Here is a 12,209-nt window from a genome sequence, read left to right as displayed (position 1 = left end):
CATCACCCCTAATTACCTCCACTGTGAGATGCCCATGTTTGATGCTACATTATATTCCCACAAAAGACATTGCCAATTTGGATAACCTCTCACTGTGTCAACACTCACAAAGCAAACATGCTCATTATTTGTCACGTAGATGTCACACCTAGCTACAAAAACAAGCTTGACATCCAAACAAACACTTCCCGTATTTGCAATGGCAAGCTGAGTTTATCAATTTGCATCATTATTGTCTTTTAATTTAAGATTTATGTCATCATCGAGAACAAGAGCAAGCACACCACTGATTCCTGTAAGTTATGTCCTGGTGAAACGATATAAGTTTCAACTAGAAACCAGCAATTGTTTAGATATGTTATTGAAATAACTGTGTGAAATGACAGGGGATGCTCGTAGTCCTAAAATCAAGGAGAATCAACTACAGAGCTTAAAGCTTCATTTAGTACATGTTTTCGTTTTATGGTCGGCAAATTTACTTTATAGTCTGAGTCTTAGCCACTCTCAAGGATCCCTGCAGGCAACTGTTTCCACCAAAAAAGCTTTGATAAATCCACTGTACACCATTTTCCCAGCACCAAACATCAGACAGACAATGTCATTGAGTGGCTGGTGAAAAAAGCTGAAAAAGCAGGCTCAAGCCAAAGATCTGGATATTTTTGTCAGGAGCTGATGGAGATCACAACAGAATAACAAAAAGAGTGACTGATTTTGTTTTTTTCCTCCCTGAAAATTGATTAATGCTGCTTGGTTAGATAAACATTAGTTTGATTAAATTCCATTGGAAAGTGTTTGTTTTCAGTGACTGTTATTGCATCCCAAAGTCTTCAGTAGATGGACTTGGCTCAATTCTCGTAATTTACAGTTACAATTATATTCGTCTTGAGTTGGGATGTGCAGAGCGGGGTTTGGAGGCCTTGTGCCAACTGTGCAGTGTATTAAAAGCTCTGATGGTATTCTGTCGAGCTGTCTCTCTTTACCCACAATCATGTGTGGTCACTGGACAGCTATGGGGGACTTGTGGAAAGGTTTGGAATGCCATGAGATGGATCAGACTATGGTCTGTTACAAATTGAGGTAGGCCAGTTGCTCCAGTTGAAAAGATCTAGGATCAGAGGATAGTCAACTGGAGAGATCACAAGGCCTGAAGGGAAATCTGTCACTTGGCTGTTACTTTCTGCATTTACACAACTCACTGCTGAGACAAATCCCAGCATCCTTCATCAATGCAGCTCCTGACTGTCGATTTGTGCCAACTCCAGCAGGCAGCATGCAGTGAAAGCTTTGATTGAAAGGTTGTCAGAGAAATATGACAAGGAGATTGTTTCCCTCCCTGCAGCCCTGGTTTATTGACTTCCATTGATTCAACACCAGGGCAACACCAGGCTTCCTTGCATTTTGCCACAAATCAAGTTAGCATAGGACTCTATAGATCTGCTTTTAAAAGACATTTCCTCAGAGGGTCAAACCAATGAATTATATGCGCCACTGCCTCGAGCTCTGTCTTGGACTGCTGTGTGCTGTTTAAGATTCACACTATTTTTTTGGTTGCACACAACATGGTATCAGCTTTGTGAGCTGAGGGTGCATGTGTGAGTGTGGCTAAGCGCAAGTCATTTCATTTAAAGGACGAGGAAGACAACACACCGAAGCCCGTTGATTCCAGTGATTACAACTCACACTCGCTTGGCAGTCTACAAATGCGTGGGGATGATGATGAGGAGCTTCGAATGCTGGCGAGTCTAAAAAGAGAGCAGGAGGAAGATGAACCTAGAGCCTCAGGCCTCAGTGCATCTCAGATCCACCAGTGTAACATCAGCATCAGCATGAGCAGTGATGACACCTCTACCTGGACCCACATCTCCATGGTCTGTACCATCATACTCTGCTACTCTTGATCATTTTCTGTTGATTATTCACTAACAAGCGACACTTATGTGCAGCTCATCTTCTGTTTGCCATCATTAGCAGGTTGTCCCTCTGTCTATCTCCCGTATGGAATAATTTTTTTGACCCTGGTTGATCCTCACCCTTGCTAATTTCCATTTCAAGCCCCTAACTTATGCCACCATAAAGTGCTAATGCACCTCTTTCTCCGGCATGTTTTCTGCATTACAAAAGATTATGGAGATAGAAAGATGTTAATTGGCCTCTTACAGGTTTTAAAAGTACACTGGCACAATATCCACCGTTTCCCCAGTGACTGAAAATTATTTAGGTCATTTGAAATTATCCCCAGAAGTCTTTTTAGAATTCAAAGATGGTATAGTTTGCTCTTGGCTATTGAAGGTCATTTTGATCTGTGAGCCATTAGCATAAGCACATTGCACTGCCCTGCCTGGCCCTACTGGGTCCACTGTAGGATCCCCAGTGAATATAATAATTGCAGATGCTTGAGTAATAAGCTTGTTACCATTCTCACACACGCAGGTATCCATTAATATACTGAGCTTCAAGCAGAAAACAATGACTTGTGATATTACCACAGGGATTATCATCTCATGGTTCCAGAGGAATGTGGTCACCAACAAAAAAAACATGTATCTTTAGACCCTGCAGTGGGTACAGTTTTCTACAGGGACAAGATGAGATTTGCATCTGACTTCATCAAACCCTGAAGTGATGCTTTCAAAATCAGCTGCAGTGCTTTACAATTCTAAATACATATGGCAACAGCACCACCATCAGCATATTAAGAAAAAGCTTGCCAATAAATAGAGAGGAAGAGAGCTACTAAAGACAGCACCCAGAAAAGGTTCCTCTTCAAATCAAAGATAGCTTTGGTGATATTGTTACAAATATAACTTTAAAAAGAACCTCATAAGTGTCTGGGAAAGATCAAAACAAGAGATGTGAGACTCCTCCACAAGAAGTGACAAGCCATCTCTTGTCCCTGGAGGCTGTGAATCGAGTGGCCCCGCTGTTGCTGCCTGTGTCTCTGCTGCTAAAGCTGATGTAGCAGCCTAGCCCACGTAACTTCACCTCCAGGCGATCGCACGCTCTGCTCCGGTTACTAGGTTGAAGACGAGAAAAAAAAAAATCACTGTTGTTTGATTGTTTGATTGTGTGAATGTGGATTTTAGACACCTCAATATGTGGTTCTGGATTTGATACCTGTCCTCTCTGTGGGCGCGTGGCTGTCGTCAGAGCTGTCATGTCAGAATTTAGAGTTGGAGCTCTTTTTGTTTCTCTGTTGGACCACGATGCTACAGATGTCAGACTGAAGAAAGAAAACACTCAAAAAGTAAAACTCCAGCCAAAAATCTTTTTAGAATAAAATATTCACCGCCTCTTGGCTTGAAATTGGATGTGTCTTCCTTCACTGTGAATTTGTGTCGGCGACAATGAACTCCGTTGAATAGTTAGTTTTGACATAAAGGTGAGCTCTTCACAGATCTTTTGATCAAATGAAACGTTAATTTAAGGTTTCAACCGTATTGCTTCTCATAATAAGCCAGTGATTTTTACAATTAATCGTGTGAAGGACTGAAATCTCAAAATGTTTTTAAGATTTTAATAAATGGAGTAACAGAATCTATGATTGACACCTTAGAAATTAGACTAGATAATTGTCAGATTTAGCTTTCCATGTAAAGATGATGAGACAGTTCTTCCGCTGTCTCTAATTCACCATTTGTGCCAGGAGCTCTCACAGTACATCATTATATCTTTCTGTTTCAAACAGCAAGTTACGGGGTGAAAACCCGGGTTTTGATCTGTCTCTTGACTCTTAATGTTTTGTATGGAGCGAGATTGACAGCAATGAGGGCAAGTTTATTAGAAAATCTCATTCTTTTTTCCAAATTAGGTTGACTGTAAGCTCGCATAGGGGGTGGTAAATACAATGTGGAATTATTTTGAGTATCTCCCCTAGCATCAGCATTCACAGCAACATAATTAACTTTCTGGAGAAGAGTTAAGTAATTATTCAGTGAAACAACACTGCATAAATCTATATATATATATAATCAAGTCCTTTATTTTTCCTGTCACATCTAAAGCAATGTTCAGGTCCAAATCTAATTTTTTGGCTCATATGTGACTCAGATCTGTTTTTTTCATGACAGTGTGAAGAGCACAAATCACATGCAATCTGATGACTTATGTCTTCACGTGAATAATGGCATTTAGCCAGGTTTCCATGAGGTCTGGTGTTCACTTAATAACACAACTGAATACATTTAGGTGACCAAGGCTGAGTCAAAGATACTTCTTTCAATCAAGGGAGGGTTATTGAGTTCAGATGTGTCAGGAGAGGAAGTAATAATAGGAGAGGTAGCAGTGATAGGTCTCAGTGAGCAAAATGAATAGCATATACAGAATAAAAAGCAGGTAAACAATAACTAAAGTGGAGCTGATCCATCAGCCATCACCTTGAAGCTGCCTTGATAAATAAAGCACTAAGATGGATTTTAAAAAGAAATTATCTGGATCTAGCACTGTGCTGTTGAACTTCATCGCTAAAAAAAACAGTCTCTGCAGCAGAAATGCTGTGCAGCACAGTTTTGCAATCAATTGCTTTGGACAAAAGGTTTCCTCTGGTTTTCTTTATTTCTCTGTGCCAGAGGGCAGAGAAAGGCCAGAAGTGATCGAGTCTATGGCAGTGTTGATCAGAGACAAGTGCAGCTCCTTTATGTGTTCTGAATGCTGTAGCATCGTTTGACCCAGTGTGCAGGATAAGAGCTGATGCACAGAGGTGGACATGTAGAAGGGGAGCGATAGTAGAGCTTGAGCAGCAGAAAAGCTAACTGTTTGAGCATCAGTCAAAGAGACTGCTCAGACAACAGAGGTGCCAGCTATAACTAGGGCTTGGATTGAGGCTTAGCCTTACCTGGTGTGTAGCGACCTCATAGCCAACACCTATCCTGGGTTTTTCTGGGAAGCTGTACAGCAGGTAGTGATTCAGGTAAGTCATCATATCTATTGCTACAGGCAGCCGGTCCTGCTGTGCTCACACTCCTTGACACATTTCGCTGCTGGATTAAGAGGTGATGTCTGATCTAAATAAGTAATGTTCTTCTGTTAGGAGCGAATGTGCTTCTAATTCTTTTAGACCTAAGCGAACCCGTAGTTCATGTAAGTTTAAATGACCATTTGAGGCATTTGGTGTAATATTACAGCTAGAGTACCGAGGTGGTTCAGCTGCCGCCTCCCCAAAAGAACGTTCTCCATCACCTCACAGGTAACTCATCATCATCAGTACATATTAGCTGCAGAATTCCACAGGGTACAAATTTAGGTCCTGTCTTATTTTTAGAAGAGGATTACATAAAGAAGGGGCTGGAGCACACAGATAGCTGAAATTTACTTAAGCAATGCAAGGGCTACAGCTTCAACATAACTGCTTCTTCATCAACGTCATGTAATGTAATAGCCTTTAAGCAGGCACTAGACTTAAATAGCCTCCTGAGGCTATAATATGGTCTTTAGCTTTGACAAGATGAAGAGGGTAATACACTTGCATTTCTTACAGCTGAATATTACTATATTTTGAAAGTGACACCATTCTTATCTTCTGCCTCTTAGACTCACAGCTCACAAAGAATGTAGCAGTTAGCGTTGTAACAGGACCCAATCACAAATACAACCCAGCTCCAATCCTTTGTTACCCTCAGCGGTTAGTGTACATCTAAAATTCTGCAAAGATTATAAGATTTTACGGATCCCTTGATCTTGGTTTGTTCACCCTTCATTGTTCACCCATGTTTGCTGCCTCTCACTGCTCTCTCCAGTTTTCTTTTGTGTGTTTTTCTGCAGTGATCTTTCATACTTGACTTGTTAGCCAGTTAGTGCGGCACAAAATAGAAGAAGACTTTTTTTGTCCCGACCTGAACAGGCTGCGCAAGGATTTCCATAAACTGTAGAAGCGTTTGGCTTAATTTGCGGTTGTGCTAAGGTTTTGGTCAAATTTGTCTTTTTCTAGCCTGGCCTTGATCTGTCAGCATTGTGGATGTGTGTGTGATGTTGTGGCAAATGAGCTGATGTTCTGGACTGTGGGCTCTCAGCAAAAGACATTTTGCTTCTCACCCTGCATTTAAACTTGAGTTACGCTTGGTTGAAACAGAGAAATACTTAAGTGGCATGATGACACAGTTGACTTCTGTGGCTGAGCTGCAGTAGATTTATTCATGGTTATCACAGAAATAAAGAGAAATGTACATTTTCATATGCCTGTGTTCCAGGCTTGATGCGACCTACATTCCAATTGCAAGCAAGTCTAAGTGCACTGCAACAATTGTGCTTGACATTACAAACTTTTCCACATGCACAACAGTGACAAAATGACATGTGACAGTTTACTTGTCAAAGAAATACGCAATGTCTCTTGAGAAACAACCGTCATTTGTCAAGCAATCAAGCTTAAATAGATGTTGGTGGACATGATGGCTGTCATTACTAGGCAAAACTGAATGAGACCCTGAAAGACATCTGCAGGCTTTAGGTGCTGTAAGTGCATGTTATATTGTTTTTATGTTCAAAGTCAGCACATAGTGGTCTGCCAAACTTCACAGAAATAACTGAATATTGATCATTGTTGGAAGCATTTTATAAGTGCTGAGTTTTCTGTGACATCTTTAACACAACTCTTTACTTTTTCCTTGCTGATCCAGCCAGCTAATCAGGGTCACCACTATCAGAAGGAAATGAACCCCCTCCTGCAATCAAACCCCAGGTAAGCAAGCATGTGTCCCAAACATTTGTGACACATGTGCTGAGCTCCACATATATACATTCATGATAAAATGTACACTACGAGACAAGGTCAGTCATTTTTATGCATTGTACAGAAGAGCCAGGCTATGAATGGGGTCGTTTTCTTTAAAAAAAAAAATCACATGTTGTCTCCAAAAACCTAATTTTTCTGGGTACTGAGTTGTTAGTAACTGTAGTTGAGAATGTGTTGAGAATATGTGTTTCATGCATTTCCTGACAAAAAAAAAAAAAAAAAAAGCCTCACGTGGCCTCTATTTGTATTTGGCTGCATGTACATGAAACTCACCCTGAAGTTCTTAATCAGATGGTACCCAGTCACTGTAGAATTAAAGCTAAATGTCAAGAGTCAGCTAGATATGCAAACTGGGGCTTATCGCACTCACTGATGAGTATAAATCGATTCAGGGTGCCAGGTACTGTAGTCTTCCTTAACTGCTGTTATCATTTTTACAAGTAGAGATTATTTTTCACTCATTATTGTGCTTGTCGAGCAACTTTATAGCAGATAATTAATGTGAGGCATAAAGTTTTTGGTTCAAGTCCTTATAAATCAAACACAGGGGTTAGACTATTAAGCACTGACATTCAGCAGCCATACAAGGTGAAATCCATCATTGATGAAGCAAAGGACGACTTCTGTATGGCTGGAGCCTCAGTAGTTCATAATGCAAAGCAGCCGCGAGACATGTTCCACCTTGTTTTACCTGCCTACAGGTTAAAACCAGAGTTAAGTTTAAGTTCTAACCTCAAAAAGAAAGCATATTGATGAATGGGCTTACATTACTGGAGGAAGCAGAATGACTGCTGTTTTGAATATTTGGGAGAGTGGATCCAATATTGAGGCAAATGCAATGCTAAGAAGAACGCATACAGTATTATGTAGCCCATGAGAGGAAGCGGGCTTGATCCAGGGGTGTATTTTATTTTATTTTATTTTATTTTCAGCAGCACAGATGCTACCGAATGAACAGAAATGTAAGAGAAATATTATAGTAATACTACAAGCAGCAGTGTGTGTCTGTGATCCTCTCGCTCTGCTGCAACTACACGTTGACCACAGTAGAATATAGAAGTGGGTATTATATAGTATACAGTTCAGAGAATATTATAGATCCAACAGAGAAGGGTGGGACTGAGAGAAAAAGATGCAATTACAAATCCATCTGTTACTTCAGCACCATGGACAGTGTCATGGATTCATCAATACACAGCAGAGATGGTCGACACCAGAGATTTTAACTTGCACAAACCTCGGTCGGATGAGTCAAGCAGACCAGACTAACATATTCAACTAAACGACCCCTCTGCCTCTGCACTCCTCTGATAATAGAGGATGGAGGTGGGGGGTGGCAGGTTAACAAGAGGGATCCATTTTGGTCGTTTCGCTAACAATGTGGAAGCCGTCCTCCCCCTCTTCCCCCTCATCGCCTACTGGATGGATCCCTTGGTCCTCCCTCGGAGGGTTCAGGAGACCCTGCATCGCCTAGCCGCCCGCTAATGCAGAGCCCCGCCGCTGCACATCTCCATCTCTTCGTGGGTGTACACAACCGTGCAGCATGTTTCAAAACAAGACAAAGGGATTGCATCATACTTCCGCTATACTCAAATTATGCAACTACCCCCTCTCAAACACTTTTGACTTATTGATGAAAAGCAAGGTAGCCCGTTGTGAACATGTGTAGACGCCCATGTACTGAAATATTTAGGTATTATTGTTTGAAACTGATTCAAAAATGTATTATAATATAATACATTTTTAAATCAGTATCATCATATCAATCATAATTTATTATCTGATCAACTGTGAGGACCAGTGGAAGCTTTTTTATTCCTTTTCTTTTTGTCCGCCATCAGTGCTAAAATGTTTTGGGGGCTGTTTAAATATTCAGTGATGTTATGCCGTTTGATTGAATGTCCGCTGAAATGAATATTGCTGTTGACGGACACCTCAAACATACTCCCCGACTTGTCTCACACGACACTACGGCATCCACAGCTGGACCACTGAAATTAGACTTCGAAGCAAGCCTTGATTTACATATTGAAGAGCAGCTGCACAGCATTTGTCGTTGTTTTCTCTCTCCTTTTCTTTTAGGCGTTGCATTCTGAGACACCCTAACATTGAATTCTATCATGGTATTCTTCTTTTTTTTTTTTTGAGCATCCTGGCATCACTACAAGGCTTCCTCACTGCTGAGAGCCACAGTTTTTTTGACAGCCAATATGGTCCTGTTATTGTGCTTTATGTTGCCAGGGCTTTTCTAGCGTTTTTTAACGTGTTCCTTTACGTATGATTCTTGTTTCTGCCTCTGGCTGGGATACCAAATGTGAAACCACATATCAGGCTGTCAGAGAAACCTTAAGTAGTGATTCAGTTGTTTTACAATAAACACAATTGTGAAATCCAGTACAACTGCCAGGGTGTCAGGCAAACAGAGTTGCCTTGATACTGTTTCAGTGGGAGATATTTGGAATGGAAAGCTTAATTTCAGTATACTTTACCGCTGTGCAAAAACAGTGTACTTGCTCAAATTAAATCAACCTAATTTATTCCTTTTATCACAGGTTCTTCCGTATCTGGATTATAATGACTTTAAAATCTCTGAATTTAATCACTCTCACCAAGTCCCCCTTAACAATTTGAAGTCCAATTTGCAGCTCTGTAGTAGAGGCCTTTGTCCTAGAAAATTGCTTCCATTAACTTTTGTACTCTGTCCCTGCCTATCACATAGTCAAAGGGGTGTTAGAGTGGGGTGAATGCCTTTGTTAGAAGGAAAAACCAGCGCCTCAGCAGAGATAATGTACTTGATCACTTTAAAGGCATATGGTTAGAAATGAAGAAATTTCTGATTCATGCTTAAATGCATGGAAAGATTTGATAAAAATTAATCAGCCTGTTTGTCAGTGTTCATTTTCTCATTGCTTTTTTTTATTGTCACAGGGATTAATTTAATCTATGGTACCCATAGTGCTTTAATGTGTATGTACAGGCCTATTCCAGCTGCTATTCAACTGAACACTGTGCATTTTACCTTCCTATTTCATGCAGATGTTAGAATATAGGTTTATATATATAAACCTATATTCTAACATCTGCACTACCAAACAGTTCTTTGAGAAAGCTTTAGTATCTTTGGTATTTTTACTTGGTGCAGTCACTGGTACAGTTATTGCCAGGCTCCATGTCACTGAAGGTAGATGTACCTACATTATTATTGTATGCACTGTAATAATGACAAGGAAGATTCATTGGTGTCCATTAAAGCCAACATCCTGTTCAGTCTCCAACAGTAAATTTAATCAGAGAAGATACTAGAGTTGCAAATGTTTTGAACGTAGCCTGCTGAATGTATGAACATGTCACAGTTTTGTCAATAGTGTCTATGCAGAGTAAACATAATGTGCTGTGCTTAATGAATGCAGAGTGACATTATCAATCACTGCAGTTCTTGATGGTGGGACAGAACAAGCTGAGATGAACATTTGAATCGCCTGCTGTCAGCTGAGCACTGTGCAGAAGAACCTCATTAAATGTGCTGCGATGTGCTCTTATGAGATGTTATGACCAGAGGCAAAAGATGTAAATGGATAATTGTAACTATGCAACTGATGTATAACCTAAGATGATTATGAATGCTGTTTAACAAATTAATCTTGCATTGCTTGCACGTAATAATTCATCTCGTGGCTATTTTTCCTCCTGCTCTATCCTGCAAAAGACCAGCGTGTTATTTTGCCAGAGAATGATTGATGTATAGTCGTAGCTTGTGTGCTTTTCAGCACCGGGAAGATAAACTCATTGACAGTGAAAGGAAGTCCTGCTCTCAAGGTTAAGACCCCCACTTTGGGCCAGAATGTGGACACTTGGAAGTCACAGCTTGAGTCGGAATCTAATAAATGATCCTTCAGGTAAAACTGTGAGGCGGAGAGGCTAAGTGTGCAGGAGAAGTGGCTCAAGGACGATGGAAGCTTAGATGGGCTTCTGAGAGCCTGCGTTGATGGGACTTCATTGTTAAAATGTCACATGGAGGCAATTTGATGTGCAGGGTACAGTAGGAGGATGGGAAGTGTAATGGCATGTGTTGTCATGACTATGTGCCTTTATGGTCTTTTCCATAGGGAGTGGATGGATGTGCTCAGCCCTCCTATTATGCCTCCCAGCCAGCAGAGAAGGTCAGGCAACACATGGAACAATCAGGAAAATCTAATCGGAGGTACAGTAACCTTAATTTTCATCGTTTTTGCCCCCGATGCTCTTTTATGTCCTTTAAAGTCCAGCAGACAGCAAACAATACAATGCTTTAACATTAACCCCACTAATTGTGCAAATGCACGGCACTAATGGAAACATTCACTGGTGTCAAAGCTTACAAAAATGTTAAGCTTTAACCCAGGGACTGCACTCAGCAGGGGGGAGAGCATGTGAGACTGTATCTAATTAAGGGTAAAAACCCCATGAGAGTGGAGCTCTCTGTCCTCCACATAACTCCATAGGTCAAAAGAGACAGGCTCATTACAGGTCTGTACCCCCTAGACACATCGACAAGGTTAATTGATGAAACCTTTTCGGTTTACAACATCATTTTTAAACCTCTTACACAATGTGTCTTATAATTAGTTTTCATTATCGTCGCCAAAGTTCTGATAAGATAAAATGTTCCTCCTGGAGCATTCCATAACCTTTTTAGCATTTCACTGCCTGTCAATTTAGCAGCTAAATTCACATGCTTTAAAGTAGTGGGGATTACAGGGAATCTCTTTACAGCTTCATAATGCGGTACAGGGTCTGGGTGTCTTAGGTCTTGATTGATGAGAGAAAAAATGGCAGCGGCAGAAACTTTAAAATCCACCTGAGTCTGAAGGTCACCTCGCCATCCACCCTTCTGATTTTATTCCAGTAACAGCTAATAGAGGAGGTCCTCATTCATATCTGGCATGGCTGTGCAGCTGTATAGAGAAAATGCAGCATACATTTTACATTTACATATTTTAACTTCAGTTAGTTGAATGGCTGCTGCTCTGGTGTATATATATGTATGTTATGAGCAGTTACTTCTAAGTGCTGCAGAGTGATTTCCTTGCATTATCACAGGGCGGGATGAGTCTGTGAATGAAGAGGAGAAGGAGGACGATTATTTGAATCTGCTCTATGATCCCTGCCTCAACTGCTATTTTGATCCAAAGACGGGGAAGTACTATGAACTAGCTTAACTCAAAGCTCAAGAGAATCGAAATTAATAAATCAGAAGTCATTGACAGCGGATGAATGGCTTCAGGATTTTTTTTTTTGGCTTAGCTTATTGATCAGTAATGAATACCACATTCACAAAAAGCCTTCCGTGATGCTGCTTTTGTTTTTCTAGAGCCTTTACCGAACAGGACCTTTGTGTCTCCATTGGTAGCGTCGTGTTAGTGTGTGACTCAATAAATCAGATACATGCTTTTTGCCCATTCAGTAGCACATCTGATGGTAGAGTCTTTTCACAAGTCTTGGC

The 12,209-nt window shown here is 40.7% G+C and overlaps 1 protein-coding gene across 2 annotated transcripts in view; it reads left to right on the top strand.

The window, feature by feature from the left end:
- cfap20dc (CFAP20 domain containing) overlaps window positions 1-11,943 on the top strand; it is a 32,850-nt gene extending 20,907 nt beyond the window's left edge. The window contains exons 14-17 of one of the 2 annotated variants that reach the window (XM_070959672.1): window positions 1,632-1,868; window positions 6,612-6,673; window positions 10,834-10,928; window positions 11,807-11,943. In XM_070959672.1, the coding sequence (XP_070815773.1) occupies window positions 1,632-1,868; window positions 6,612-6,673; window positions 10,834-10,928; window positions 11,807-11,925 (513 nt within the window). In that variant the 3' untranslated portion in view covers window positions 11,926-11,943. Of the gene's footprint in view, window positions 1-1,628; window positions 1,869-6,611; window positions 6,674-10,833; window positions 10,929-11,806 lie in introns of both variants that reach the window. The other variant, XM_070959671.1, reaches the window with a different exon arrangement.
- Window positions 11,944-12,209: the final 266 nt, after the last annotated feature.

Source organism: Chaetodon trifascialis, chromosome 3, assembly GCF_039877785.1.
Source record: "Chaetodon trifascialis isolate fChaTrf1 chromosome 3, fChaTrf1.hap1, whole genome shotgun sequence".
NCBI lineage: Eukaryota > Metazoa > Chordata > Actinopteri > Chaetodontiformes > Chaetodontidae > Chaetodon > Chaetodon trifascialis.
This window is presented reverse-complemented; position numbering and strand designations above follow the sequence as displayed.